Source organism: Alternaria viburni, assembly GCF_023758015.1.
Source record: "Alternaria viburni strain BMP 2772 chromosome Unknown scaffold_6, whole genome shotgun sequence".
Lineage (NCBI taxonomy): Eukaryota > Fungi > Ascomycota > Dothideomycetes > Pleosporales > Pleosporaceae > Alternaria > Alternaria viburni.
In genome coordinates, this window is record NW_026055775.1 from 1,031,318 (window position 1) to 1,058,260 (window position 26,943).

The following is a 26,943-nucleotide window of genomic DNA, read 5'->3' on the forward strand; positions in this document are numbered from 1 at the left end:
CAATTACATTCGTCGCTTAACTCGCGTGAGCGCCCTTTCAACAACGGTCCTCCCTAGTTGAGGTATACTCTGGCCACCGTATATTTCCTGGTCATTGTCGTCTTGCTCACCCTCTACACTAGCGGGTACAATTCTGACCTCGTACTGTCGCGGCGGATCCCTCAGACCCGGCCAGATATCCAAGGGTAAGAAGTCACCCTGGGCCACGGTAAACTGCTCCCTTGCACGTTCATCCTCAAGGCGTATCCTGTCTAGCTCCTTTTGCGCTTCCTCGGCCTTGCGTTTCGCCTTCTCATGCCGCCTCCGTCGTGACGACACCTCAACGAGGAGCTCGGCGTAGGCAAGGTCGAACCGTTCGAAGAAGTCACGCTGGCTCTCCCACTCGTCGATGCCGCTGAGCAGGCTAGGGCGTGTGTCTTCTAGCCATGAGGCATAGAAGGAGCGTGAGGTCACAATGTGCTCTTTGACTTGGCCAGTGATTTGCGACATCATCTCGAGTATCTTGGACAGGGCTGACGACTCGCTGCGGACGTGGCGGATGTGGTTCTCGATCTGGCCCAGAAGGAAGGTCATCTCAGAGCCCCGTTCCTGGATCTCGGTCACGACGTCTTCCACCTCCTGCGCGTCCTTTTGCAGGACATTGAGCATGTCGCGGCGCTCTTCTTCGCTCATGGGCTCGGGAGGCGCGGCGCCATTATCCTCGGAGTGGACTGGCGCATCTCCCGTCGCTTGGGTTGCAGCAGCGGAACCTCCTTCTGTATGGCGCAAGGCTGTTATGCACAGGTCGTAGTGCTGGACAAGCGACTGGAATGCCTGCGCAGCCTCTTTTGCGTGGCCCTCAAGATTATGGTATAGGCTGGGTATAGGACTCGGGGTGGACGTGGACACGGGTGTCATGGGCACGTTCTCGATGGAGGAGTAGAGGTTGTCCAGACAAGTGTCGAAGACATGGGAGCTCTCGTCGAGCGTGGCATGGGCATCGTTGTAGCGGTCTATGCAGGCGCGCAGTGTGGACTGCAGGTTGGAGACGGTGGCGCTGTCGATGAAGTCGTAGAGATGCTTCTGGGGAGTGCCCGGAGGCTGCAGGGCGCCTTCAATGGGCGTGTCGCGCAGAACGGCGAGGGTAGAGTTGACACCGGCAAAGGAGGCGTCGACGTCGTGGAGCAGCTGCTTGAACTCGGCCTGAACTTCCGACTCGACCACGTCTACGCCGCGGCGGACAGCTTCCAGGGCATCCACCTGCTGCTCGACGAGGTTGCGGATGGACGTGTTCTTGGCGGAAACAACTGCATTCTCTTCGAGCAGGTCACGTGCGGTGTTGACGATGTCGGTGGCGCGCCATAGGACCGTCTGGGTGTTGAGGGAGCGTTTGGCGGCGACAAAGTGCTTGACGAGATGCTCGAGCGTGAGCGACTGGGCGTGGTCCTGGTCCAGCGACGTCCTAGATGCAGCGCTGCTGGTGGGCGAGGCGGGCGAGGGTGGAGAGGCCATCGTGTCGGCGGCCACGGCAGCGGGTGTTGGGCATAGTGGCAGCGGTGCCGGTCGAGTGGTAGTTCGCGATGCGAGGCTCGTGATGGTGAATGATGGCATGCGCGACTAGAGGTGGTCCGAGCGGGTGCATGGGGTGCAAGCGTGCCAGGGTCCACAGGGCTGCGGAGACATTGGCGGCATTGCGTGCTGAAGATGCTATCCAAGCCTGCCATTGCGCCATTCCACCTCTTCGTGCGCCCAAACTCTGTCGCTCGCTAGCATTATTTATGCGCAACGTGCCATCGAGTCGTCGTTACATCCGCACTGCCTGCCGCCTGTTGGACCAGCGACCTGGGCTTCGCACGCGATATCGCCCCGGAATCTCGACAGCCCTCGCATCTTGCCGCAGCCCATGAATTGACCATGGCGTCGCAAACCACCCACGCCACCACCGCTCCTCCCCGACCCAGACGTCTTTCATGGCGCCCCCGAGACTCGTCGCCTGACGACTTCACCGCCGCCACCTCGACAGACCCGCACGCTGCCCTGATGCATGGCCACGACCACGAAGGCATGTCGGAGCGGACACGACACCCGCACGCAACCACAGACGAGGCCGAAGAGGCCCAGGCGAACAAGTCGAAGAAAATGGAGAAGATGATCACGCCATACCTCGCCCAGCACATCCCCCAACAATATAACCCCCTCGGCGCCAACAGCCCAGGCCAGGACGAGCGTCCACGCACTGCCAACACCAAGTTCTGCTATCGACACCGACCCGACCTACTCTGTCGACGGCAAGCAGACGAGCCTTCCATGGAACAACTGCAAGAACAACTCGGCAGAGAGTCGCAGGCCGACCAGCAGAGCATTGCCAACGTCTGGTCGCTCTTCTCGGCGGCTCCCTCCCGCCATCGCAACCTCATGCTGCAGGGCATTCTCGCCCAGTGCTGCTTTCCTCAACTCTCCTTCATATCCTCCTCCGTCCGGAACCTCATTAAGATCGACTTTCTCGGCGCACTGCCCACCGAATTGGGCTTCAAGATCCTCTGCTACCTCGACACCACCTCGCTCTGCAAAGCCTCCCAGGTCAATCGGCGGTGGAGACAACTGGCCGACGACGACGTCGTCTGGCACAAGATGTGCGAGCAGCACATTGACAGGAAGTGCACAAAATGCGGCTGGGGACTCCCGCTGCTCGACCAACGTCGTTTGCGCCATGAGAAGCGACGGATACAACTGCGCGCATCGGGGCGCGGCCTCAACGAGTGGTCGCCAAACATCACCCCACAGCCCGAGACCTCTCCCGACACACTCGCTCATCGACTGTCTCAGGGCCCCGACCCCGCTGCCAGCACCAAGCGCTCTGTACCAGACGACGATTCTTCCCCAGAAGTTTCAAATAAACGACCATGCACCAGCCTCCAAGCAGGTCAAGACCAAGTCACATCATACTTTGATCATCCTAAGAAGCGACCATGGAAGGATGTCTACAAGGATCGCTACAAGGTCGGTAGCAATTGGAAGTATGGGCGCTATTCGACACGCATATTCAAGGGCCACACCAACGGCGTCATGTGCCTGCAATTCGACGATCAAGTCCTCATCACCGGCTCCTACGATGCCACGATCAAAGTCTGGGACATCAAAACGGGCCAAGAGATCCGCACCCTCACAGGCCACACCCAAGGCATCCGATGTCTGCAGTTCGAAGACAGCAAACTGATCACCGGAAGCTTGGACAACACGATCAAAATCTGGAACTGGCGGACAGGCCAACTTGTAAAATCCATGAACGGCCACAGTGATGGTGTAATTGGCCTCCACATGGCAGACAAACTCCTCGCATCTGGATCTTCAGACAACACCATCATGGTGCACGACTTCAGCCACATGAAGCGCACCACCCTAATAGGCCACACAGACTGGGTCAACGCCGTCAAGATCGACCTCCCCTCGCGCACCCTCTTCTCCGCCTCCGACGACATGACCGTTAAGCTATGGGATCTCGACACCCACCGCTGCATCAAGACGTACGAAGGCCACGTCGGCCAAGTCCAACAAGTGCTGCCCCTTCCGCAAGCCTTTGAAATCGACGAAGACGACTTTGTCGCAAACGCAAACAACGATACATCCGATACCGCTTCCCTAGCCTCGGATACCGCCCCGCCTCTCGCCCATACCTCGTCTTCTTCTTCTCACCACCACAGTCACCCCGAAGAACCAAGTTTCTTCCCCGACGACCCCTCCCGTCCGTCTCCGCCCTCATACATGCTCACTGGCTCTCTCGACGGCACAATTCGTCTCTGGCACGTACCTTCTGGTCGCTGTGTCCACCGCTTCTTCGGCCATGTCGAGGGCATCTGGTCGCTTGCCGCCGATTCACTTAGACTCGTTAGTGGAGCTGAGGACAAGACGATTAAGATCTGGGATCCCCGGACGGGCAAACACGAAAGGACGCTTACGGGTCACACGGGTCCTATTACCTGTGTGGGGCTGAGTGACGAGAGGGTCGTCAGCGGGAGTGAAGACGGTACCGTTCGTGTGCATTGTTTTACCCCCGAGGGCGCGTAAGTGTTGGCGTGGTGGATTGCATGAATGATTGATGATTGAATGAACAAACACTGTCGGTGTGTTCTCGTTACGCCATTACAGCGCTTTTATTCTTCTTCTTCTTCTGGCGAGGGACAGGTTTGGAGTCCCCGCCATCTACGATAGGATCTCATGGGCATTGGCGTTACATAGATACCCTCCTTCCCTCTTTAGCGACAATGTAAATATCTGGATTCAATGTGCTTGTTACGTCGAAACCCATCGATCTGTTTTCGTTCCCTTGAGACCCTTCCTTCTATAGTGTCCATACATTATACCCCCTCATAACCAAAATATAATAACACAAACCGAAAAAGCTTTTTCTACCATTAATAAAACATACTCAAACGCCCAAACCCCTCTGAAGCCAACACACCGGCCCTTCCTTCACATTCTTCGTATACGACCCATCCAGCAACAACCCCTTCTCCTTATCCGTCCAATCGACAATCTTCTCCGCAGACTTGAAATCCAAATCCCCTAATTTCGATTCTATCCCCGTAACACCAGCCTTGTCATACGCAACCTTTATAAACATCGAGCAGTCCCTCAACGTCATGGCCAGCCTGAGATTATGATCAAACGCCTCCGCGTTAATCTTAGGTCTGCAAAGCACGCCCCGCGGATCAAGCGAACTCTGCAAGTTGAGGAGGTGTTGTAGGAGGGCGAGGCCGTCGCCGATGGTAAGGTAGTCCACGAGGGCTTTTACAAGCGCGGCGATGACGACGGGGGATGGTCGGACTTCTTTACCAGTATTGCTGTCGAATTGCTGGGAAACTGTTGCTTGGGACCATGGTAGTAGGGACGAGGAGTTTCCATGCAGTAACTGCAGAGGACAGATGTAGTTATCCCTTTTCTTGGGTACGGAAACGTGCATGGCGCAGGTGCGGCAGCGGATTGCTCCAGAGGGTGCGTTGGGGGATTGCGCGAGCCATTTTGGTTTTACTTCGAGGGTGATGGATGTACCGGGTGTGGGCGACATGTCTGGGAGGAGGATGCCCCAGCACTTTCGTCGCGACTGTGGGGTTGCGAAGGTGTGCTTTTCGACGCGCGTGTAGAGGTGGCTCATGACGTCTGGTAGGAGCAATACGCCTTCGTGGTCCATGAGGTGCTTTGTGAGATCGCGAGCGGGCTGTTGGGGTTTGTTCCGTGGACCTGGGAGGAAGAGTGGCCGGATGGCATGCTCGAAGCCGTCCAGGATTTCTAGGGACGAAAGATGTTTCTGGCCGCCTCGGGGTACGCGGAGGACTCTTCCCATCAGGCTTCGATGGGGTACTGATGTTGCTACGCCAGTTTTTTTGTCTTTGGAAAGTATATCGACGAACTGGAAACGTGTCGCGACAGTGCTGGTCTCGGGTCTGATCTTGAATATGACGTTTGCAGCCCCTTTGTTCAGATAACCAAAAGTCACTTGCGACCCAGCTGGTGTCGCATTCGTCGCCTGTACACAGCAGCGCGTCTGTCCATTTCCCTGCTCTTCCAAAAGGTGGTGCATTTCATCCTGGGTGAGTCGTATGGAAACCATGTTGGTCGGGCTCGTGGGCGTTTAAAACTGTCGTTGCTGGTCGGAGCATCCTACCCAGCCGCGCGCACACCCAGCCTGGCGACTATCGTGGGTGCATATGAGTGGTAGCGAATCTTGATTTGAGTGGAAAACAGGATGGTCTTGTCACGCGCGTCCAATCGTGTGTCTGGGTCTCACGAGTAGGTGTTTTTGGTCGCCAACGTGTTCTGCGGTGGCCCTCTGGCACCCAAAGCTCGTGCGGTTGTGCGAAGCCCGAAAGATGACGTAAATGTACCGCACCACGGGGCGCGCAGGAAAACCCTACTGTTATGTTGCGGATGGGTCGAGGCACGGTGCGAAGACGGACGCGACATGGTTGCCTATGAATCTCGTCCAGGCTGACTTTTGTGGCGCTCAAGAGGCATGTTGGTTCCGTGGTTGGGGTGGATAATCGCCCTGTCTCACGTAATCTCGCGTCGGCCAATCATGAGCATAACGTGCATTTCTCGCGACTTGTGACGCTCTCTAGTTTGTGCCCGAACTACCATCTTTTCGCACTCGCCTGTCACGAGCTGTTCTCACCGCACATTGAATACCGGGATCTTTCCAGTCATCGCAATCCGTACTACGCGCCACAATGCCGGCTCCCTCGCCCCTTCCAACCTACCTCTACAAGATCCTCCCTGCTGCCCCGCCATCCCCTCTCCCCGCGCGTCTCCCGCTCTCAGACCTCGACCGCAATGACGGATACATCCACCTATCAACGTCGGAGCAAGTACCTGGCACTGCCGACAAGTTCTTCAGCGACGTCTCGGAGCTGTGGCTGCTGAAGATCAAGTACGACGTGCTAGTCGCGGGCACCGATGGCGACGGGCAGGTTCATGCGGATAAGAAGGGTGAGCTCAAGTGGGAAGAGGTCGGAAGAGGTTGCTTTGCGCATTTCTACGGCGCAGATCTGGGTAACGGAAATGTCGAGAGTGCGTACAAGGTTGAGAAGAAGGGCAGCTGGGCTGACAGTTTGAGCCTGGAGTGGTGAGCGAGGCTAGCATATATCGCGAAGGACAAGACCTAAGATTACGCACCGCTCGAGAGCACGAAATAAACTCGTGAAATATTGATGAGTGCTCGGGAATACACTTTCTGGACCGCTCGCCATCTTAAGGGTTCCTTGGAACCAAAGTTGTCGAAGCTCGTCATTCGACATCGACATCTCTGGAATTCACACACTTCATACAGGGGAAGAACCAAACACTCTAGAATCCACCTAGATGAAAACATGCAAATTAGATGATCTCCTGTCAACGCAGGCTCCAGGGTGTTCAGTAGTTTGCTAGGTTGTATGCTCAGCATGTTCAACCCTCTTCTTTTGTAAGTAGGGCGCACTTATCCACGCCAAAGAGCACGAATAGAAGAGCACCATACTATCCAGCATTGGGCATTCGCCGACACCTTTGATCCGTACGAGGGAAGGCAAGAGAAGAATCGCATCTATGATTCCAGCGAGGAGGTTGCACTACATTCTGAAGTGATGGGACAGACAACATCAATCCTCCGCTTCCTCGTCCGGGGCCGTAAGGACATCAAACTCAAAGCCATTGTGGAAGTGGTTAGTAGATTACCATCACTGTCTCTCGATTGCCACAATGTAGATGGGCATTCAACATGCAATCAGATAGAACTAGCAAACTTCACATGTCGCATGAAAATGAATGCGAAAATATGTGGATTCCAGTTAGCGAGGCACTCAAGATCGTCCTGAAGTGGGGAAGTACCAAACTGGATGCCGATGCATTGGCGAGGATAGTGTACAGAGAAGACGATATTCTTATCGCCCGCGAGAACCAAGTCCAGGCAGTCTACAATCTATTGGATATAGTGGGAAGATGTGTACCAAACGGTATTTTCTCGAAACCGAGCAAACTCTGGAACAGCTTGAACTCAGATGCTACTACCGAAAAGAATTCACATACCGCGTTGGTGGACGCACATGGGGCAGCAGATGTTTGAGAAGCTAAGGAGCGATCTCGAAGGACAGCTCTGATCAAATGTAGCGATATCAGATAACGTTGACCCTTCAGCCAATAGGGAAGATAGCTAGGTAATGATACCAATCTACATTTACAAGCAGACGTGCCTAGGTAGTCACCCAAGGAATATCGTTGCAACCAAAGTCTACTAGCCGTTCGTAGACGACACTTTCAAATTCAATAAGACAAAGTCAAAACATGTACAAATCATTTATTCCTCTCTATTTCCCAACACTCCCCCACTCCTCCTCACTATACACCCTCTTAACCTCATACAACCCAACCTCCTCCTTGACCAAACCCCCCATAACCTTCTTCGCCCACTCCGTCTGCCCACTCGCCTCCAAGTCCTTCCACGGCAGCACCTCCCCACTAAACTCATGCAGCGCCAAATACCTCGGCGCCGTCTCCGTCGCATCCCCAAACTGGAAGTCCTCAAGCGTAGACGCAGCGGCTAGTTTAAACCGGCGCGAGCGCACAAAGCCCGGTGCGCGGGAAAGAACCGGAAGGTGTTCTTCGCGGTACCAGGCATCGAAATCTGCGTCCGAAGAAGCATCTTTGGGCGGTTGGAGAGCGGCTGAGATGACGAACTTAGTCAGGGATGAAGTGGTTCCTTTGACGGCTTGGATTTCTTCGTAGAACCGGATGGCGAAGGCGGAGTTCTTGTAGACTGTGTTGATAAGTTCTTGGCTGGGAGGGTTCTTGCCGGCTATGTTCTGGAAGTCTTCGCTTTCTCTGTAGGCGAGGTCGGGGAATTCGTAGGTTACCTGTTGGGGTTAGATGGTGGTTTTGGGGTTCTGGGTTGAAGGACTTACTAGCCATGGGAATTCGTTGCTGTAGACAGACGGTGAGGGTTGGGGTTGGATGGCTTGGTAGCGTACACCGGACGGTACGCCGCCGAGGCTGATGACTTCTTGGATGTGTTCCTTTCATTTCTTGTCAGCTTCTTCGTTCTTTTGTGACAGACTACTCATGAAGAAGGATCGAAGTACATACATTCTCGTACCAATCGCAGAACTTCTCGACAGAGAGTTTGTCTGGATTCACGACGCGTGAAGCAACCCACAGTACACCCGGAGCCATGATTCCAGTAAAGATGCTTTCAATTCAGATAGTTGTTTGCCTGTGTGATCGGTGAAGAAACAGTGGATTAATGCCGGTAGGAGAATAATAATGTTCCGGCAGTATGGTGACAAGGAACGACATCGGAGGTACTACTACACTGAGCTGAATCCCGTCATGTGATGGTTCGAGAAATAGGACCGACCGTGAAGCTAGCCATAGACTAAGGAACACGTTATCCGACTAGACCTCCCATGGTGTTAGTGACAACAAGTGGAGGTAGATACCCACTTCCAGCGTCGGTACCGGCGGTTAATTCGAGTTTCGGGTCGGGATGTGAGCAGGTGAAGCGAACTGGACGGCTCAGCCATAATGCCAAAACATAAGTCTACATGACTGAGGTAGAGAGAAAACAAAGAAGAAAGAGAAGGTAATCAAACTCGCTAAATCGCATCTTCAGATTATGTCTTCAACAATCGCACTACCTGGTATGCCTCCAACACATTTTGAGCCTAGTTGCCTTTGGAAAACCCAACGAGATCAATCACCGTGCGAGTCTATTATGATACAAATGTATTCTCTCCTCTTGACCTCAGAGAAGGAGAGTAATAATCAACGTGATCAACCATCGCCACCGCCCGCGGCTCGGTCGAGGCACTTCCTGAGCTTTCCTTGACCACAATGTCGCATGCCTCCGCTGACAAGTAGGATGACATAGAGAACCGCAAAGCAGTCGTCAGCAGAAAAGATGGTGCATACGTGGCTGTGATTATGCGGTTGCCACTGGTTTCGTGCTCGTAGGTTCGAGGGTAGAGGCTCGACATTAAGGTTCTGTTGCGGGCTACTATCGAGTCTAGCTCTTCTCGTATGAGCGCTGGACATCAAGCGACTGCTTTCCACCGTTTGCAGTTTGCCAGAAATCAAGACTGGCAATGACATCAGTGCCGAGTTCGTCTTCATAGGAGTACAGGATCTGGGTATTGTTAGCTTTCTGTAGGAATGTAATCTTACGTGATTGACTTACTTCTCGTGTCGACGTGTGTAACCATCTAATGTTCTTGGCTGTGATGATGTGCACCAGACCGCCGCTCTCCATATGGCGTATTTCAATGAAGCTAGGCTCAAAGGCAAGGATGTAAGGGTTAAAGATGGCGAAAGCTTGTGGCGTGCCCTCCCATGTGATCTTCCAGTCGGGCCTCGCCCGCCAGCCGTTGCGGTTGACGAAGAAGGAGTAGTCTGTATAGCATAAGAGGAACTCGCTTGCCATACGCTCGATATGGATTGGCTTGATGTTCTCCTTCCGTACGACGAAGTCAAGCGACGTATCTGCCTGGTCGAGCAGCGATTGCGTTTCAAGCGTCTCCAGACTGACAACTTCGAAACCGCGTGCACAGCCGACACAGAGCTTGGATCGCAGGAAATGTATCGATGTCGATTCGGTGGGAATGTAGAACTCCTTGTAGGGCTTGAGCTGGTCTGCTCCGCTCGTGGAGAGCATCATCTTCGCGAAACCTGACTTCTTATTCTTGTTGCCCATCTGCTCCTTTGGCTCGTACACCTTGATAGTGGTCGAGAGCGCAGATGTCTTGACTGCAGCCACCAGTTGCTGCCCTAAGCAGATCCCGGCCTTGAAGAAGTTGGCGTGGCAAATCTTGCGTGGTCGCTTGACCATGGACTGGGTCTCGTCGGATTCCAGAGCCTCTGTCGAGTACGAATACAACGTCTTGTCGGCCAACACAAGCACGATTGCGTGTTGTTCGAGAACTTCGATCTGGGTTACACCCTTGCAATCCAGGACACGACGAGGTCGCATGGAGGCGTCCTTTGGCTTCCGCTCCACGACATAAACACCAGCATCCGTACCAAGAGCCAGTTTGCGACCACCGTCTGTCAAAAATTAGTATCGAGATTACTAGTAGAATGATGAGATACATACCCAGCGGAACAGCGCATGTGACTCTGATGGTCGGAGAGAAAAAGCCTTCGTTGACGATTGTCTTGGTGAAGATGTTACTTCGCTCCCTCAGACTTCGCTGCTGTGTGTCGATGTGTTCCATCCATTTCTGCTGAGATATGGGGGTGCTGGCAAATAGTGTCAACTCGTAACCGCCCTTTCCAAGATGCTTGAAAGTGATAGGGTATCCTTGCTGCTTGGGGTCGTTATTCTTTGGAGTAGCAGCGGCAATGGCCTTGCCGGCGATCAAGTTGGCTGATGGCCTCTTGGAGATGCCCAACTTGGGGTTGACCTCCTCCATCTGCGTGATGACCAAAAGCTCCAGAGGTATCGGCTTCTTGTAGACTTTCTGCTCCTCGCGCTTGTTGACAGTCTTCGCCCGGACCAACAAAACTGCATGATCAAACAAGTAACAAGTAATGTCACCAGTGGTCTCAGTTGGAGTCTTCTTCAAGGTACCCTTGAACACCAATTGCCGGTTCTCGTCGGTCAGCTTCAGATCCACAAACTCTCCAGGCCTAAATTTAAGGTCCTTGTTGAGCTGCATCAGATTGAAATGGTTCTCTGCCTTTCCAGACTCCACGTTGACCTTTGACAGAGTCTCCTTGATAATCTTGATGACCTTGGGAATGTCTTCCTTGTCGGGATTGTCATCGGCTGTGTACTTTGCGATGTTCTCCAAAAGCAGAGGGTACCTGGCCAATCTTGTTGTTGGTTTGGTAAGATAACCGTTGAGCTCGAGCTTTCGCGATTCCTTCATTCTCTCTACCTCATCGACAAACTTGGCGAATCCAGTATTTGTGCGTTTCTCATGCTCAAACTCGTACTTACCGAAGAGCTGGTTCGCACCGTACTTTATGAAGGGCGCAAAATGTGGCACATACTCGAGGAAGATGTCTCCGACATTTCGAACCACGGGTTCCTTTTGCTGGCGCCTTGTGAGCTGTTCGGCCATGCGCGAGTTGACCATGTAGACTTCCTGACAGTTTGAGAAAACGGTGCGGACAAACTTCTCTCGGCGGTGCTCAGGGATGGGTGAAGTCGCAGGGTTGCGAAGAGGCTTCATCCAGAAGTCGCGGAGATACTCCAGGTCCTTGACGAAATCGCGTTCGGTATACATGAGCTCAGAAATGACCTCTTGTCGCTTCTGCTCCTTCTCAGACACACTCTCAGAAACTTCCTTAGGCACAGTGTTGATCCAGAGTTTCTGCTCTTCATTGTCCTTGTCTTCATGCAAACTCGCCCTGGACTCCTCGCGTTTAAGACCTGGCTGAATGCGCATGTTCAGACGAGCCTGCTGCTCAAGGCGGCGGGGGCAAGCAATGGAATAGCACAGGCGGTCGCGGGTGCACGTGGGGGAGTAACATTCGGTGAGAAGCGTGAAGACACCGTTGATCTCGGACTTGTCCTCTACCATGGTCTCGCGGAATTGGTAGATCTCGTTGGTCGAATCTCGCAACCGGTGAGCGTAAGTCACATCGTGGAAGAACTTTTGGGCGTCCAAAGAGCGGCCGAGAAGCAGCGCTAGATTACGATCCGTCGTCTTGATGATGAACGAAATGAGGTCAACCGCATCTGCGCCGGTGAAGGCACTCTTGTACACCAGACCGTCCTTCTCTTTCTCTGTCAGGCCAACTCGATCCTGGAAGGTTTCGGCAACTCGTGATAGCAAGGCGGGGTACACGAGCGGTGCGCGTCGCTGGGCAGCAGGGACCTGTTGCCCTTGTGAAAGCGAGGTCATGGACTGGTTAGAGGTTCTGTTGTTGCTGGCGTTGCTACCCATAGTCTGGGTCGAATCAGGACGCGATGTCATCGACGACATGGTGTTGGTCCGTTCGGACGGAGGCACAACGGTCGATGCCATGGACATGGTGCGGGACTGGGTTGGCACGCTGCCTTGGCTAATGCTCCTGGGGTTTGGCGGGAGTCCAGCGTTCATATGTTGGGGCTGGCCGGGCGCTCCAGGTGCCATTTCCGATCCGCCAGACTCTCGTCTTCGGTTTGGTATGATCCTGCCGCTCATTGTCTGAGTGTGCTCGGGGTCTCTGGTGTAAGAGGTCATAGACATTGTCCGTTCGTCGGGTCGTTCTGGAACAACACGCCCCTGGGCCGTAGTCCGTGCCATGTGGTTCATATATGGTTGTTGGCGGAAGGTGTTTGCTTGCGAGGGGTGCGAAGGTCCTCCGGGGGTGAATTGCGGGCGCGGGTTCAGAGCTAGTGACTGCGAGCGGTACGGGTCAGCGTTCATTGCAGGCCCCGGTGGGCCGGGAAAGCGGTTGGGTATGGGCTTGGTGAAGGGGGGCTGCCCTGGAGGGGAGGTTCGCGGGTCAAAGCGCTGGGGCTGTCCGTATGGCTGACGCTCCGGGCGAAGCGGCTGGGGGAGGTACTGGGGCTGCGGCTGGCGTTGAGGCTGCGGCGGGCCCTGGTGGTATCGTGGGTCTTGGCCGTAGCCGTTCGGCATGGGGCGATTGTAGGCGTTTTGGGGGTCCATGGGCCGCTGCTCGCCGGGATTGCTGCCCGGGCGCGCGTCGTATTGGGGATGAGGGCGACGATCATAGCCATTGACCGGCTGGCGCATGGGCGGGGCGCGCTGCATCATGTCGGCAGTCTGGCTGGACATGGTGGCAGCTCTGTCGGGCATGCGCATGTGAGACTGCGAGGTCATGGTCTGCGAGCGGCCGGCCATTTGGGGGCTGGCGCCGAAGATGTTGGTGAAGGCGGTTTCCCGTGCGCCCGAGGGCTGGCCATGGTTGGGGCCGCGCGCATACTCTGGACGTTGGTGGTTCCCGTAGTCGGCCATGTCTCTGCGCAGTCTTGCCTGGTCGGGGTGCAGTGCCGCGGGGTGTGGCCGAGGGGAGGAGGGCGACTGGGGCAGGAAGGGTTGAAGCCGCCCAGCGAGGACCCAGGGCCGTCCTGGATGAAGATACGTGAAGATGCGAGGTGGTGTAGGTGCGAAATGGGCGGGTAGGGTGTAGTCGTATCCACGATCGTGTGTATTAGAAGCGCTGGGGCGTGCTGCCCCCCGAAGCAGCCTAGTGCCATTCTCCTACGAACGCCCAGCGCAACGACTATCAATCATTCAACGCCTCACCCATCACGCGTCGACTCCCTCGCTACTACACCACCCGCCCGACCTGCGCACCACCCGAGCAGGCATCATGTCGTCAAATGAGCTCGCGCCGAGCTTCGCGCCCTTCTTTGGCATGGTGAGTGCCACGTCGTGTTGATGACTTCATAGCTAACCTTCGACGCAGAGCGGAATCGCGTTTGCTGTGAGTAGCACCTCTCCCACGTAGCTGTCGAACTAATATACGAACCGCGCCCAGATGATCTTTGGATGTACGAGACCCGACCCAACCGCTTGGACGTGCAGGAGCTAACGGCAGCAGGCGCTGGAGCTGCCTATGGCACAGCCAAAGCAGGCATCGGCATCGCTGGTATCGGAACATACAGGCCAGACCTGATTATGAAGGTGAGGAGCTGTCTATGGTGTCTGTGGGAGCTCCGGCTAACTCGGGCAGTCGCTTATCCCCATCGTCATGTCCGGTATCTTGGCCGTCTACGCCCTCGTCATATCCGTCCTCATCGCTAGCGACATCAAGCCGCCGCCGGACAATACATACTCGCTGTATGCTGGATTCATGCACATGGCTGCCGGTCTGTCAGTCGGGTTATCTGGCCTGGCTGCGGGCTACGCGATTGGAATCGTGGGAGACGCCGTACGTAGCGTTGGTTCTACAATGGCGGCACACACTGACATATGTAGGGTGTACGCTCTTTCATGCGCCAGTCCAGGATTTTCGTCGGCATGGTCCTCATCCTCATTTTCGCCGAAGTTCTGGGTCTTTACGGGTACGTTCAACGGAGTGGTGCGACTAGCCAACAGCTAACATGTCCAGACTCATTGTCGCCCTCATCCTCAACACCCGAGCAAGTGGCTGAGCTGCACATCACGCAATACTTGTCTCTTCTAAACGTCAACACTTAACTCCTACGTTAAAGACGAACTTGGTGGTGGGCAATTGTACGACTACATGGTGTAGATATAGTTGACGAGCATGCAATACTTGGAGTTACAGTTTCGGAGTTTGGGCATATCTAGTACAGTCGAATAGCATGTTATATCCTCGTATGGCAATTCGTATCGAAATGAGATGAACAGGCAGAATGGCAGAACATGGGCGGATAGCGTGCCATTACGTCTTGTGCGGCCGAGCACGGGAAGTCTGTTTAAGCAGTAGCTAACAGGGAACCTAAAAGGCACTATGTTTGCTCACATCGGAAAGTTAAAAACACATCAGGTTCGTACTCGACAAGTGGAGCGGCGTGCCGTCTCATCAGGCTTAAGTCGGCTTTGTTGCAAGCCCAGTCCCCACGCCCTGCGTCATTGAGTGAGTGATCAAAAGCCCCCGCCATGCATGCACCTGGTCGCGCCCGCTTTATAGTCCAACGTGCCCCTTGGCCGCGGTCGTCGAGTGCTACACGCCCGGCCGACCCGCCTAACCACAGGCTGCCCTTCACGATACGTTTGCTTACTACGCACATACAAGCCCGACGATTGACCCCGCCGCTGCCCGTGCCTGCTGCCATGAGTTGCTTCCGTTACTGATTCCGGATAAGACAGCACCTGAGCAACCCACCCGACCCCTCGATCGCGCCTACTACTCGCACCCCTACCCCGTTGTCGCAGGCGCATAACCGGCCACCATGGCGACTACCTTCAAGAACATGCTGCACCCCATGCAACACCACCGGGACAAGAAGGAGGCCTCTTCACCGTCGCATTCTGGCCCGCTACACGACCGCACTGATTCGGCCATGGACCGGCCGCGCGAGGAAGAGAAGCAGCACCTGGCGCAATGGGAGGCGCAAAAGCACACGCTCAGCCACGACGAGATTGACATTGACCCGGAGAAGAAGCCCGTCGGCCACTCGTCCAAGGTCCTGCGCGAGGAAGACTTTGAGCTGATCAAGACCCTCGGCACCGGTGCGCATACTCGTCCACGCCGCTAGACGAGGACAGGACGCTGACTCTACGTCAGGTACATTTGCGCGCGTGTGGCTGGTGCGACTGAAGGACGCAAAGGCGGGCGACGAGAACAAAGTCTTCGCATTGAAGATTCTGCGCAAAGTCGATGGTACGTCTGCGCCCTCGACATGCGCCCTTTGCATCTACTGACGCCCGTCGCCCAGTCATTCGGCTCAAGCAAGTCGAGCACGTCCGGAACGAGCGCAACGTTCTGGCTAAAGTGGCTGGCCACCCGTTCATAACAACCATGGTGGCCAGCTTCCAATCCCTGGATTCCCTCTACATGGTGGTACGTAGCGGCGCCTATCGCGAGCACTCGTCCATGACTGACACGGTGGACAGCTCGACTACTGCCCCGGCGGCGAAGTCTTCAGCTACCTGCGGAGAGCACGGCGCTTCAACGAGCCCACCTCACAGTTCTATGCTGCCGAGATTGTCCTTATACTAGAGTTCCTCCACGAGAGGGAAGGCGTCGCATATCGCGACCTAAAACCCGAAAACATACTCATAGATGCCGAAGGCCACCTCAAGCTGGTGGACTTTGGGTTTGCCAAGAAGGTAGAGAATAGAGAGACCTACACACTCTGTGGTACGCCCGAGTATCTGGCACCCGAGGTCATCCGGAACACAGGGCACGGCACAGCAGTCGATTGGTGGGCATTTGGTATCCTGGTGTACGAGTTCCTCGTGGGACAACCACCGTTCTGGGACCAGAATCCAATGAAGATTTACGAGCAGTACGCAAGTATCCATGATATTCGAGAGAGTAGCGCTAATACCCCGTAGAATCGTAGAAGGACGCGTGCGCTTCCCTTCTGCCATGTCCCCCACTGCACGCGACCTCATCTCCGGCCTCTGCACCGTCGACACATCCAAGCGACTGGGTAACGTCGCAGGCGGCGCTCAACGTGTGAAACAGCACGAGTGGTTTAAGAACATTGACTGGCAGAAGCTGTACAACCGCGAAGTTCAGGGACCCATCGTACCACATCTAAGAGGGCCCGCTGACACACGCAACTTTGATGAATACGAACCGGAATCAGAGAAGAGAGACCCATATACCAAGGAACTGAGCGACAAGTGGGAAGAGAGCTTCAAGGACTTTTAGGTCTAAGTCTTTGGGCTTCACAAGGGGAAGCCCGAGAACGGGCCGTCGCCTTGGATATGATGTGTCGAGCCTGAGGATCGAGACTCGGACAGAGGGCCAGAGGGGTGGCGTTGGATATGCAACCCGGGTCCCTCACGAAGCATTGTACATGGAAGGCGAAGTGGGCTTTGTGCTTGGTGGGGTATTTTGTTGCTATGACGAGTTTCCCCGTTGCCCGCACGCTATACGTGCTGAAAGCGATACCGGTACGCTTTGGTATGAAGCGCATACCAGCTCTATGAAATGTGAACGTATCTTATGTATGAGGTCCAAGCCGTTGATGCTCACTGCCATTCAACCTGTCCGCGTTGGTTTTCGTGTGCATGGCTTCACTTCTTCTCTCCCGTCATTCGAGGCAAGCATATGGCACCTCATACAAGGAAAAAAGCTGAGCAGGTCTGCAGCCTACATCAATGTGGGAACACGCAAAGTAGGTGACACAACACCAACGTAGGCTCCACGGTGCTTGATTACCTTCTGGACTGAGGCGATAGAAGTGTGAACGCACGCATATGCATGTTCAAAAAAATGGCGAAAAAAATGGCAAAAACATACAACAGCGGGGATTCGCTTGTGGTTCCCCATCAAGCTACTAGTCTGCCGGTCAAAGACTTAACGTGTGGAGAGCAAACGGGATCCAGTGTACTCCTTTACCTGTGGTCGTATGTGGAAGTATAGGCCAAAAGTGTGGTATATAAAGCCGTGATAGATGAGTCGACGACAACAAGCTGGCATAGCGATGGAACACAACTGTGACCTAACTCTCTACTAGAAACTTTGATGGCGTTTGACCGTCGCAACAAGTCGAGTAGGTTCCTCAAATTCTGAAGAAGTGTCAGGCGCTTTTCGTGATAAGCGTTGCAGTTGGCGACTACTTATGTATGGTAGCGACGTGTTAGGAAGTGCGGTTGCACATGTCAGCCAATGGACTATGGTGGTGCCATCATCAGCCACACCACATCTGGCATAGACCGTACCGTACATCAGGTTATCGCAACGAGGTGCATACATGTGGCGAAGGCTGCATCGCGAGATCCGGAGGAATCGACGATGGGTGTGCGGGTGACAGGAGCTACGTACAGGCGGCCCAGAGCGGATAGGAGGTGAGGTGGAGATGAGTTGGCGATGGAACACGCTGGGGTAGCCCGTGAAGCAGAATTCAGGCGCTCAGCTGTGATGCGCGACGTTGCTGTCATTGGGTTCAAACACGTCTTGGACACTCCAGGGCCTTGATGGCATGATAAATACGTAGGCAGACTGGGCACACCCCCAGTGGCAAGCCTGGAAGTTGGGCGGCATAAGTGAGAGGGGGCATGGGGAATGCGCTCCTCTTTCCAAGGCCCAAGCGCGCTTTGAGATTAACATGGTAATACTTGCTTGCAAGAAGCACAACACGACGCATTTCCTTTTCGTGTCTTGTAGTAATCGATCCATGCCCCTTTCCTTCTTGTTCTTGTTCTAATCGTAGTTGTCTATTCTTTCCGCTGTACCCGCCGCATCACGACCCTCTTGGATTACCGGCGAGTGATGGACAGGCAGGCCAAGCGCATCCCATAGCTTCGTTAGCAGCCAGGCCGCCATTTATTTACCCAACGCCCGCACAACGACGGCCTCGCAGCGCATCTCCAAACTGCATGCTGGGCGCCTCCGGCTGGTTGCTGGCATGAGCAGTATCAAGACGCGGCTGCAGAATGCGCGGTCCAAGTTGTTGAGACGCAGCAGCGCGACGTCGAGCAGTGCACGCTCACTCACTTCCTCGCATGGCAGCGAGAGGCATGCGCGCCCGCCGCCGACCAGCTCCCTCCGCAAGAGCGTCTCGCTGCAGCAGCTGCCCGAGGTGTCTGGCGCGGAGACTCCCGACGACAAGACAGCTGATCCGCGCATGGTCAGGTCGGATGTGCTTGGAGTGGCCGCCGACAGTCAGGCCGACGGCAACGGCAGCACTGGCAGCCTGAACACCTCGCGAGATCGACACTCGACCTGCACGAGCATCGCGAGCACCGCAAGCCACCACCACAACCACCACCAGCGCCCGCCATCTGCCGACGTGCCTGTCGTCCTGCCAGAGGTAACTCTTGAGGCACCTACGCCTCTCCACCCCGTAGTGCAGCAGCCTGCCGAGCTCAACCGCGCCGAGCCATCGTCGCTTTCTTCCGCCCCGAGCGACCACACCACCACTGAGCCTGTCCCCGCCAGCAGCAACGATACCTCGCACGCCCCATCGCCCGCCCTCGTCCGCCGCCAGTCCGTCGTCAACAAGACCGATGCCCAGATAATCAAGAAGCTGCTCGTCCCCGACATCCCCCAGGCTGCCATCCAGACCGGCCCGCCCACCGTCGCCGACTACTTTGGCGGAGCACCCGCCCACTTCAGCGCTGGTATGCTGCACCGCAAGATCTGGGTCAAGCGGCCCAGCGCCTCGGCCACACTGGTGCAGATCCGCGAGGATGACCTGGTCGACGACGTCCGCGAGATGATTCTCAAAAAGTACGCCAATTCACTGGGAAGGAGCTTCGACTCGCCCGACGTCACGCTGCGCATCGTCCCGCGCGACAACCAGCGGGGAGGAGACCGCACGCTGGGCCCCGAGGAGGACATGTGCCGCACCCTGGATGCCTACTTCCCCGGCGGCCAGAACGTGACCGAGGCCCTTATCATCGACGTGCCCCAACGGAGGACCCCCAAGCCCTCGCCTCGCGTGCCCTTTTACTACCACCACGAAGATGGCGTCCACCCACAGACCGAGTACTTCCCGCCCATGCCCGTCGTCGCTCCTTCTCCCGCTGCCTCGGGCCAGCCGCATGAGGCCCGCATGCCTCTGCCTCATGCGCCCCACTCAATAGCCGTGCTCAACACCGGACAACTGCCTGCACTGCCGTCCCCGGGCGGTACCAGACGAGGGCCGCTGCATGCTCACCGACCGAAATACCCTAGAACGCACACAGCCTCACCGACCACCCTTGGCGGCGGCATTCCTTCCTCTGCCACGTCTGTTCGCCCTCCAAACCGGCCGCGCCACGACTCTTCCGCCTCCGAAGCAAAGAACTCTGCCGCCTCAAACAACGCGATACCCACGCCGCCCGCTTCGGCCGATCCCATCTCTCACTCACAAACCCTCCATGAGTCGACTCCGCCCACCCCACGCATATCATCGCCACAACCGAACAATAAGAAGAAGCGGAGACCAAAGCCGCCGGTGGAAGCACCGAGTTTGCCAGCCGGTCTTTTGGATGGCTCAGTGCCGCCCATCAATGTGTTGATTGTAGAAGACAATATCATTAACTTGCGAGTTTTGGGTGCTTTCATGCAGCGTCTGAAGGTCAGATGGCAGCGTGCAATGAACGGAAAAGAGGCTGTCACCAAGTGGAAGGCAGGCGGGTTCCATCTGGTACTCATGGACATTCAGCTGCCAGTCATGAACGGTTTGGAGGCAACCAAGGAGATTCGACGGTTGGAGCGTGTCAACAGTATTGGCGTATTCAGCAGTGGCAGTAGTGAGGCCCCCAACAATAGACTTGGATCGGAGGGCAACGGCAAAGACGAGCTGAGCGAGGATGACCGCCTCGGTGACAAGGGCATGTTCAAGAGTCCCGTCATTATTGTCGCGCTTACAGCCAGTTCGCTGCAGAGCGACAGACACGAGGCTCTGGCGGCTGGTTGCAACGACTTTCTGACCAAGGTAAGGACTCACGTCCTGTATTCGCAGATTCATACTAACACATGTCACAGCCTGTCAACTTTGTCTGGCTTGAACGAAAGGTCAAGGAGTGGGGTTGCATGCAAGCACTCATCGACTTCGACGGTTGGCGCAAGTGGAAAGACTTTGCCGACAAGTCCGAGAACAACGACAGCACATCCAAACTCACCGTTGGCTACTCAAGCATGGCCCCGAACAAGAAATCGAGCAGCACACTGAGCCCCACTACCGCATCCTCTGAGGCCAATGGCATAAAGAAAGACGGAGACTCAGACAGAAAGAGCAAACGCAAGAGCCTCGGTGTCATACCACAACCCATACTACAAGAGGAAGCAGAGACGCCGCCAGCTGAGGTTGACAGTGGCGACAACTGAGCATCGTCGTCGTTCCTCGATCCCCGAAACCACCCACCTATCAATCACCAAAACTCACTTGGCTGTAAATTGTCCCAACATCACATCCTCAGGCCCTTCCAACGCTTTCCGAGGACCCTATTTCTTTTTTATCCGATTGCCTAGCACCCTTGTCTTGTTGTCTCCAGCGTTTAGTCCCATTACCCAGTTTCTGCCCGTCTGCCGGTCACTTGGGCAACTTCTTCGTGCAATCTGCTTCTGGGTTTAGAAGGGAGATTGGACTCTCACTTTACATGTACACGATTTAGACGCTCAATTGGAAGAGCGTTCATTTGATATCGCATTGGGAGGTGCTAAGAGGCCTCTGTAACATCACAGAGTACTGTTGATTTTAATTTTAATTCTGCGGAATCGTTTGCGGTCCTCTCTAAACTGTCGCTGCCGTGATATTGTTACTGGTCCTGATCTGAGTAAAACGCTTGATTTGACGAACTACGTCATCCTTCGAGCGCATGATGGCTCCTGACATGTCGTGATTCAGGAAGTCTCGCCACGCGTTAGGTTGTTGCCGTGGAAACGCCTCGCTTAGACTTTCCGTCGTGGAGACCCCTCCAAACCCTGGCACCTCCATCGAGCCTCAACGAATCGACAGCCGACTACACCACTCGCTCAGGCCCTCGAAGATGCCCGCAAAAGTCGTATACGGAAAGAAGAGGAACGGAGGGCGGACTGCATTCACAACGTTCTTGTCACCAGAGAAAGGAGTTGCGCACAGAGAAGATGAGGAGGAAAATGCGGCTAGCGGCCCGACACGTGACCTACGGCGACAAACAGAACCAGAAAGAGACGATGTGTCAGTGCTGGAGCAAGGATTGAGCAAACTACGAATAGAGAAAACATCACCTGTGGAAGATGAGGGTACGTTGAGGAAACGATCGCGGTCACGCAAAATCAAGCCTGGGCGCAACGAGGATACCACAAAGGAGAATGTCGCCCCATTCGAAGATGCACTGGACGAGAGTATGCAGGCTCTATCCATCAAGGGCCCCAAGGAGGATGAAGTTAGTATGCTCAAAGAGCCACGTCGACCGCGAAAGGTGCTGAGCGACCGCAACATCAACGCCTTACACAACGCCTCACACAACGTTGACGAATTGGCTCGATCGATCCCGAAACCGAAGAAAGAGAAGAAACGCATGGTTCCTACTGTCGTCGCCCAGGATGTAGTTGCTACACCTGCAAAGACTACAGTGCCCATGGGTTCAGCTTATTCCAAACCAGCCTCGGCGCAACCAGCAGCATGCCTTCCTACGCCCGAGCCAACACCTGAACCTGAAGACATATACACTGCCTATGCTTCGCCGCTACTGGCGCTCAGCGATAGAAAGAAGCTTATGGGGTTCCAGGAGTGGTCAGACGAGCTGGAGCCGCACTTCCAAGTTACCAAGATTGCAGAGGCCTCGTTCTCAGAGGTATACCGGTTATCTGCGATATCACCTGCGAATGGTCTTAAGGAGGAGTCGGTGCTCAAACTCGTAGCGCTCAAGACACCACCAGCTGTCCCCTTACCAAGCCAGCTACACACTCGTGCGGTTCGAGATCGCGAAGCGCAGTTAGAAAAGGAGATGGAGCAGCGTGAACAGGACGACGCGTACAAGTCACAGGTTGATGATGTTGCTTCTGAGGTTAAGCTCCTTCAGAATCTCACCCACATACCTGGATTTACCGTCTTCCGCGACCTCACGATTGTGCAGGGTAGACCTTCAGCGTCTTTCAACGATGCGTGGAAGGAATGGAACAAGGCGCGGCCACGCGGAAAGAAGAGTGAATTCCCCGATCCCAGCAAGAAGACCAGTTACGACGAGTACCAGCTCTGGGCTGTAGTAGAAATGCAAGACGCTGGTACGGATGTTGAGAAGATTATGGAGACAGGTGGCATGTCGTCGATATGGGAAGCTTGGGACGTGTTCTGGGGGGTAGCAATCAGCGTAGGAAAGGCAGAAGAGGCGTGCCAGTTCGAGCATCGCGACTTGCATCTCGGCAACATCTGCGTTCGGTCTTCACGCTCAGGTGGGGACGTGCTGCAACCCTCGATCAAAGACCCTTTGCGACGCAAACTCCGCTTTACCGGCCTCGATACGACTGTCATCGACTACACCTTGTCGCGCGCAGACATCCTCGCCTCATTATCCCGGTCCCGCAGGACGTCTGTCATGTCTCATGTTTCCAGCTCCACAGCCGCATCTGCGAGTGAGGAGATGGTCGACGTCGCTTATCTGGATCTTAACAAAGACCCCGCGCTCTTCGAAGGCGACGCAAGTGAAGAGTACCAATATGAGATCTACCGCTATATGCGCGGCGCAGCACTCTTCGACAACCCGTTGCAATACGAGCCGTTGGATATACCGCAAGAGGAACCTGTGGAAGAGGAAGAGCCAGAGCAAGCCCCAGTCACACCTCGCCGCTCGCCTAGAAAGAACACGCACATTCGCTTCGACTCAGGCGACGACGAACCACAAATGCCTCGGCGATCGCCCAGGAAACACGGCGACGAAACGGTACTCGATGTTGCACCGATACCGACGGAAGAGAATTCTGACGAAGACGTCTGGCGCGGTTTCCACCCCAAGACGAATCTTGTTTGGATGCACTTCCTACTGCATAAACTCCTCAACCACCTCGCTGCTGTCTCTTCCGCACCACATCACGTCTCTTCTCGTCTTGTCCTTTCTAAACACGGCGAGGTGGATAAGAAGAAAGTGGAGAAGAAGGCTATGAGGCTGTACAAGGTCTTGCAGAATGTCAGTGAACTACTGTGTCCTGTCGCGCTGGGCAGAGAGGAGAGTCTGGGTAGCGTAAAGGAGTTGGTTGTGCTTGCTTTGGAGGAGCGGTGGGTTAGGGTTGAGGATGTGGCAGGCTGAATACTTTGATTTGTAGCATTGTTGGGAGTTTGGGTGCTTGATTGAAGGGGGCTTGCATTGGGCGGAGTTTGAAGGCGTAGCATTGATATGAATCACGAATACGATCAGTCGCATACCTCGTATATGTCGAAGTGAAGACTAACGGAGGCCATAAGCCCCGCGAATCCGACTAAGAATAGTAGTGATTGGTAAGGAAGAAAGCGACCGTTGAGTGCGCATGCAGAAGCAACGGTCATGGAAGCCAAGTCGGCTAGCGCAATCTACCAGTAAGCAACTACATGTCATCTTTCACGCAACCACTCATCATGGAGCCCACCTACACACTGTGAGCGTTCGCGCGCCATGCGCGTGCGCGTGCAAAAAAGTCTTGCCCCAAGAACCAAACAGCATCGAGTATTCGCCTCCAAAACACTAGAGACGGAAGCCTCGCCAGCCGAAACGAAAAACAGACGATAGACGAGGAAACGACCGGGAAGACGGCAGCCCGACAACCAAAGCCGAACGACGCCACACCCCCAAAGCCACTAGCCCCCCATCATCCACAGGCCTTCCTTCCATGTGATGGAGAATGAAGGCAGCAGCGAAAGCCTCGCACCCCGCCACCGCAAACGGAAGGCAGAGCCCCCATCCTTATCGCACCACGTGCGGTCGAAAACGGTGAAACGGCGTGCCGCGGGTACAAGACGTCGCAACACGACCCATACGCCGGGTCGCGACACGCCCTCGCTTAGATGCATCGGACGAGGCCAAGGCGTGAGCGTCAATGACTTTGGGTGGAGCCGCGGCATGCAGCCAATGGCGCGCGGTCAAGCACGGCAAGACTTGCGTCGCTTAGAGCCTTCTCCGTTCTGGCGAGGCAAAAGAGATTAGAGGCGCCGTCTGGCAGCACAAACACGGTGTATACGGTCGGTGGGTATATACTACGTGCATGATAAAGGGCTAGGCTGTTGCGAGGGCGAGGGCGCTGGCTGCTGGGATTAATTAGTCCACCTACCCACGTTGTTCGCCCGCGTTCTCGTTCGTGTTGGATCTTTGCTCTTCTTTTGTAGAGTGACGTTCTGGTAATCCCACATCTTCGTTCGTCGTCTATCGTTGTCTGCATTCTCCGTCCCTGCACATTCGCCCCCCATGCGTTCCCACGCACGAACCGGCCTCATCGCCGCCCTGGCCCTAGCAACGCAACTCCTCGTCGTCGTATCCGCGCAAGAAGACCGGCCCAAAGGAAACTTCCGCCAATGTCTCGAAGTCAGCCCCGAATGCCCCGTCTTCGCAACCCTCTACGGGTACCGCCCTAATCTAGGCGCCAACGCCTTCCTCTGCGCCCTCTTCGGCATCCTCTGCATCGGCACGCTCGTCGTGGGCGTTCTGAGCCGCACATGGACCTACACTGCCGCACTGGCCGTCGGAACCTTCCTCGAAGCAGCGGGATATGCGGGCCGTGTTATCATGAACGATAACCCATGGAGCGAATCTGGATTCAAATTGCAGATTTGCTGCTTGGTTCTGGGCCCGAGTTTCGTTGCTGCCGCGATTTACCTCACGCTCAAGCACTTTGTCTTGTACTGTGGACCACAGCATTCGCTTCTCAAGCCGCGTCTCTACCCCTGGATCTTCATCGGCTGCGACTTCGGTTCTATCGTTCTCCAAGCTTGCGGTGGTGGTATGGCGGCTGCGGGCGGCACAACGAACAAGGCGCTCATCGATGCGGGTAACAACCTGATTGTCGCCGGTATTGCGTTCCAGGTCGTCACCATGGCGGTGTGTGGTGGTCTTGTCCTTGTCTACGTGTTCCGGTACCGCAAGGCGAGGAACCAGCAGGCCATGGGCGAGAAGAGCTCGTATGAAATGGACAAGGAGACGGGAACTGTGCGGTTGGCTAAGATCAAGCTGTTTGGCTGGATGATCGTCCTTGCGTACACGACTGTGCTTATCAGGTGTATCTACCGCTTGCCCGAGATGGCTGGTGGATGGGGAAACTCGCTCATGAGGAATGAGAAGGAGTTCTTGCTCCTCGATGGAATGTAAGTTTCACTGATCCAAATCCTTGCAGCAAAGACACGATACTAATACATTATGCAGGATGCTGGCTATTGCTTGCACGGTGCTGACGTGCTTCCACCCTGCATACTTCTTCCCTCCTTTCGCTGCTTTCCGCAGCCGCAAGTAGCTTTTTTCTTCTTCGTCGACAGTCTTAGATGTATAGATGTTTGCGTCTGTTGCAGCGGTCACTCCGTATCATATTAGCGTTACGACTTTGATAGCTTTTTCAGCATAGCGATATTCATTATAGACAAGATTTTGTAATTTCACATAACATGACCTACTTCACTACCCAGAGATACTTTATAAGGTGATGCTCATTGTTCCCATAGACTAACACCTTCGCCCTTCGTACCTGACTACGCAGCTCCCCACCTCTCAGCATACCGATCATTCCCCGCATCAACATTCCTCTCATACTCACTCCGATCCGCCACATACTGTGCCGTCTCCTCGCCGAATACCTCCGCAATCCACGCAAACGTCACATCAATCCCAGCCGAAATACCAGAGCTAGTCCAGATATTACCGTCCACGACCCAACGAGCCTTTGCAACCCACTCGACATTTGGGTGCTTGGCTTTGACCTTTGCGAAGAGTAAATAAAATGTCCGAAGTGAGGTGAGGAAATGAAAAGTAGGTTCACTTACATCGCCGAACGCGCGTTTGTTAGTCGTAGCCCTCCTACCGTCCAACAAACCAGTCCTAGCCAATATCTCACTACCCGTACAAACAGTAAGAACCCATTTAATACTTCCCTTGCCGCTCAAATCCAATCTCTTGAGATACTCGACCTGTGGCTTCATCCACTTGTCGCTCTCCGGTCCCCTCGATCCCAGCCCACCTGGGAGGAGCAGCACCTCTAGATCATCCGGTGCGTTGTCGAATGTATGAGTAGGCACTATGGATTGTGAGAACTGGGAGCCTTGCTTGTCTTGCAACATGTTCTGGGTTGGCACTGGGTCTAGTGTTGCGGCTATGGTGCAGAGCGTGAGAGGGTGGTCGGCGGAGAGGATGTTGAGGGCATCCAGGGGGCCGGCATAGTCGAGTAGGTGGAAGCCGGGGAAGATGATGACTCCGAACTTTGAGGGGAGAGGGTTCGCTGCCATGTTGAGGTTGGGAGGATTTGACTGTGTTGGTGGGGGCA

The 26,943-nt window shown here is 55.0% G+C and overlaps 12 protein-coding genes across 12 annotated transcripts; 7 read left to right on the forward strand and 5 right to left on the reverse strand.

Moving 5' to 3' along the window:
* Window positions 1-3: 3 nt before the first annotated feature.
* On the reverse strand, window positions 4-1,590 carry J4E79_003803 (uncharacterized protein; the record flags this gene model as incomplete). The annotated part of the gene is made up of 1 exon (XM_049352694.1): window positions 4-1,590. The coding sequence occupies one exon, from the start codon at window positions 1,588-1,590 to the stop codon at window positions 4-6; it is 1,587 nt and encodes a 528-aa protein (XP_049213073.1).
* A 303-nt stretch (window positions 1,591-1,893) lies between these two features.
* On the forward strand, window positions 1,894-4,044 carry J4E79_003804 (uncharacterized protein; the record flags this gene model as incomplete). Its single annotated transcript, XM_049352695.1, has 1 exon — window positions 1,894-4,044. The coding sequence occupies one exon, from the start codon at window positions 1,894-1,896 to the stop codon at window positions 4,042-4,044; it is 2,151 nt and encodes a 716-aa protein (XP_049213074.1).
* A 361-nt stretch (window positions 4,045-4,405) lies between these two features.
* On the reverse strand, window positions 4,406-5,587 carry J4E79_003805 (uncharacterized protein; the record flags this gene model as incomplete). Its single annotated transcript, XM_049352696.1, has 1 exon — window positions 4,406-5,587. One exon carries the CDS (start codon window positions 5,585-5,587, stop codon window positions 4,406-4,408), a length of 1,182 nt encoding a protein of 393 aa, XP_049213075.1.
* Window positions 5,588-6,203: 616 nt separating this feature from the next.
* J4E79_003806 (uncharacterized protein) lies at window positions 6,204-6,602 on the forward strand (the record flags this gene model as incomplete). Its single annotated transcript, XM_049352697.1, has 1 exon — window positions 6,204-6,602. The coding sequence occupies one exon, from the start codon at window positions 6,204-6,206 to the stop codon at window positions 6,600-6,602; it is 399 nt and encodes a 132-aa protein (XP_049213076.1).
* A 1,212-nt stretch (window positions 6,603-7,814) lies between these two features.
* On the reverse strand, window positions 7,815-8,676 carry J4E79_003807 (uncharacterized protein; the record flags this gene model as incomplete). Its single annotated transcript, XM_049352698.1, has 3 exons — window positions 7,815-8,360; window positions 8,409-8,519; window positions 8,590-8,676. The coding sequence occupies 3 exons, from the start codon at window positions 8,674-8,676 to the stop codon at window positions 7,815-7,817; spliced, it is 744 nt and encodes a 247-aa protein (XP_049213077.1).
* An 832-nt stretch (window positions 8,677-9,508) lies between these two features.
* J4E79_003808 (uncharacterized protein) lies at window positions 9,509-13,409 on the reverse strand (the record flags this gene model as incomplete). Its single annotated transcript, XM_049352699.1, has 3 exons — window positions 9,509-9,628; window positions 9,680-10,542; window positions 10,592-13,409. 3 exons carry the CDS (start codon window positions 13,407-13,409, stop codon window positions 9,509-9,511), a joined length of 3,801 nt encoding a protein of 1,266 aa, XP_049213078.1.
* Window positions 13,410-13,767: 358 nt separating this feature from the next.
* VMA11 (v-type proton ATPase 16 kDa proteolipid subunit 2) lies at window positions 13,768-14,551 on the forward strand (the record flags this gene model as incomplete). The annotated part of the gene is made up of 7 exons (XM_049352700.1): window positions 13,768-13,815; window positions 13,864-13,881; window positions 13,936-13,948; window positions 13,999-14,081; window positions 14,131-14,328; window positions 14,376-14,461; window positions 14,509-14,551. The coding sequence occupies 7 exons, from the start codon at window positions 13,768-13,770 to the stop codon at window positions 14,549-14,551; spliced, it is 489 nt and encodes a 162-aa protein (XP_049213079.1).
* A 765-nt stretch (window positions 14,552-15,316) lies between these two features.
* On the forward strand, window positions 15,317-16,746 carry J4E79_003810 (uncharacterized protein; the record flags this gene model as incomplete). Its single annotated transcript, XM_049352701.1, has 5 exons — window positions 15,317-15,596; window positions 15,652-15,747; window positions 15,803-15,927; window positions 15,981-16,375; window positions 16,425-16,746. The coding sequence occupies 5 exons, from the start codon at window positions 15,317-15,319 to the stop codon at window positions 16,744-16,746; spliced, it is 1,218 nt and encodes a 405-aa protein (XP_049213080.1).
* Window positions 16,747-18,448: 1,702 nt separating this feature from the next.
* On the forward strand, window positions 18,449-20,856 carry J4E79_003811 (uncharacterized protein; the record flags this gene model as incomplete). Its single annotated transcript, XM_049352702.1, has 2 exons — window positions 18,449-20,464; window positions 20,515-20,856. The coding sequence occupies 2 exons, from the start codon at window positions 18,449-18,451 to the stop codon at window positions 20,854-20,856; spliced, it is 2,358 nt and encodes a 785-aa protein (XP_049213081.1).
* Window positions 20,857-21,518: 662 nt separating this feature from the next.
* On the forward strand, window positions 21,519-23,756 carry J4E79_003812 (uncharacterized protein; the record flags this gene model as incomplete). Its single annotated transcript, XM_049352703.1, has 1 exon — window positions 21,519-23,756. The coding sequence occupies one exon, from the start codon at window positions 21,519-21,521 to the stop codon at window positions 23,754-23,756; it is 2,238 nt and encodes a 745-aa protein (XP_049213082.1).
* Window positions 23,757-24,884: 1,128 nt separating this feature from the next.
* Window positions 24,885-25,923, forward strand: J4E79_003813 (uncharacterized protein; the record flags this gene model as incomplete). The annotated part of the gene is made up of 2 exons (XM_049352704.1): window positions 24,885-25,777; window positions 25,836-25,923. 2 exons carry the CDS (start codon window positions 24,885-24,887, stop codon window positions 25,921-25,923), a joined length of 981 nt encoding a protein of 326 aa, XP_049213083.1.
* Window positions 25,924-26,155: 232 nt separating this feature from the next.
* J4E79_003814 (uncharacterized protein) lies at window positions 26,156-26,905 on the reverse strand (the record flags this gene model as incomplete). Its single annotated transcript, XM_049352705.1, has 2 exons — window positions 26,156-26,383; window positions 26,447-26,905. 2 exons carry the CDS (start codon window positions 26,903-26,905, stop codon window positions 26,156-26,158), a joined length of 687 nt encoding a protein of 228 aa, XP_049213084.1.
* Window positions 26,906-26,943: the final 38 nt, after the last annotated feature.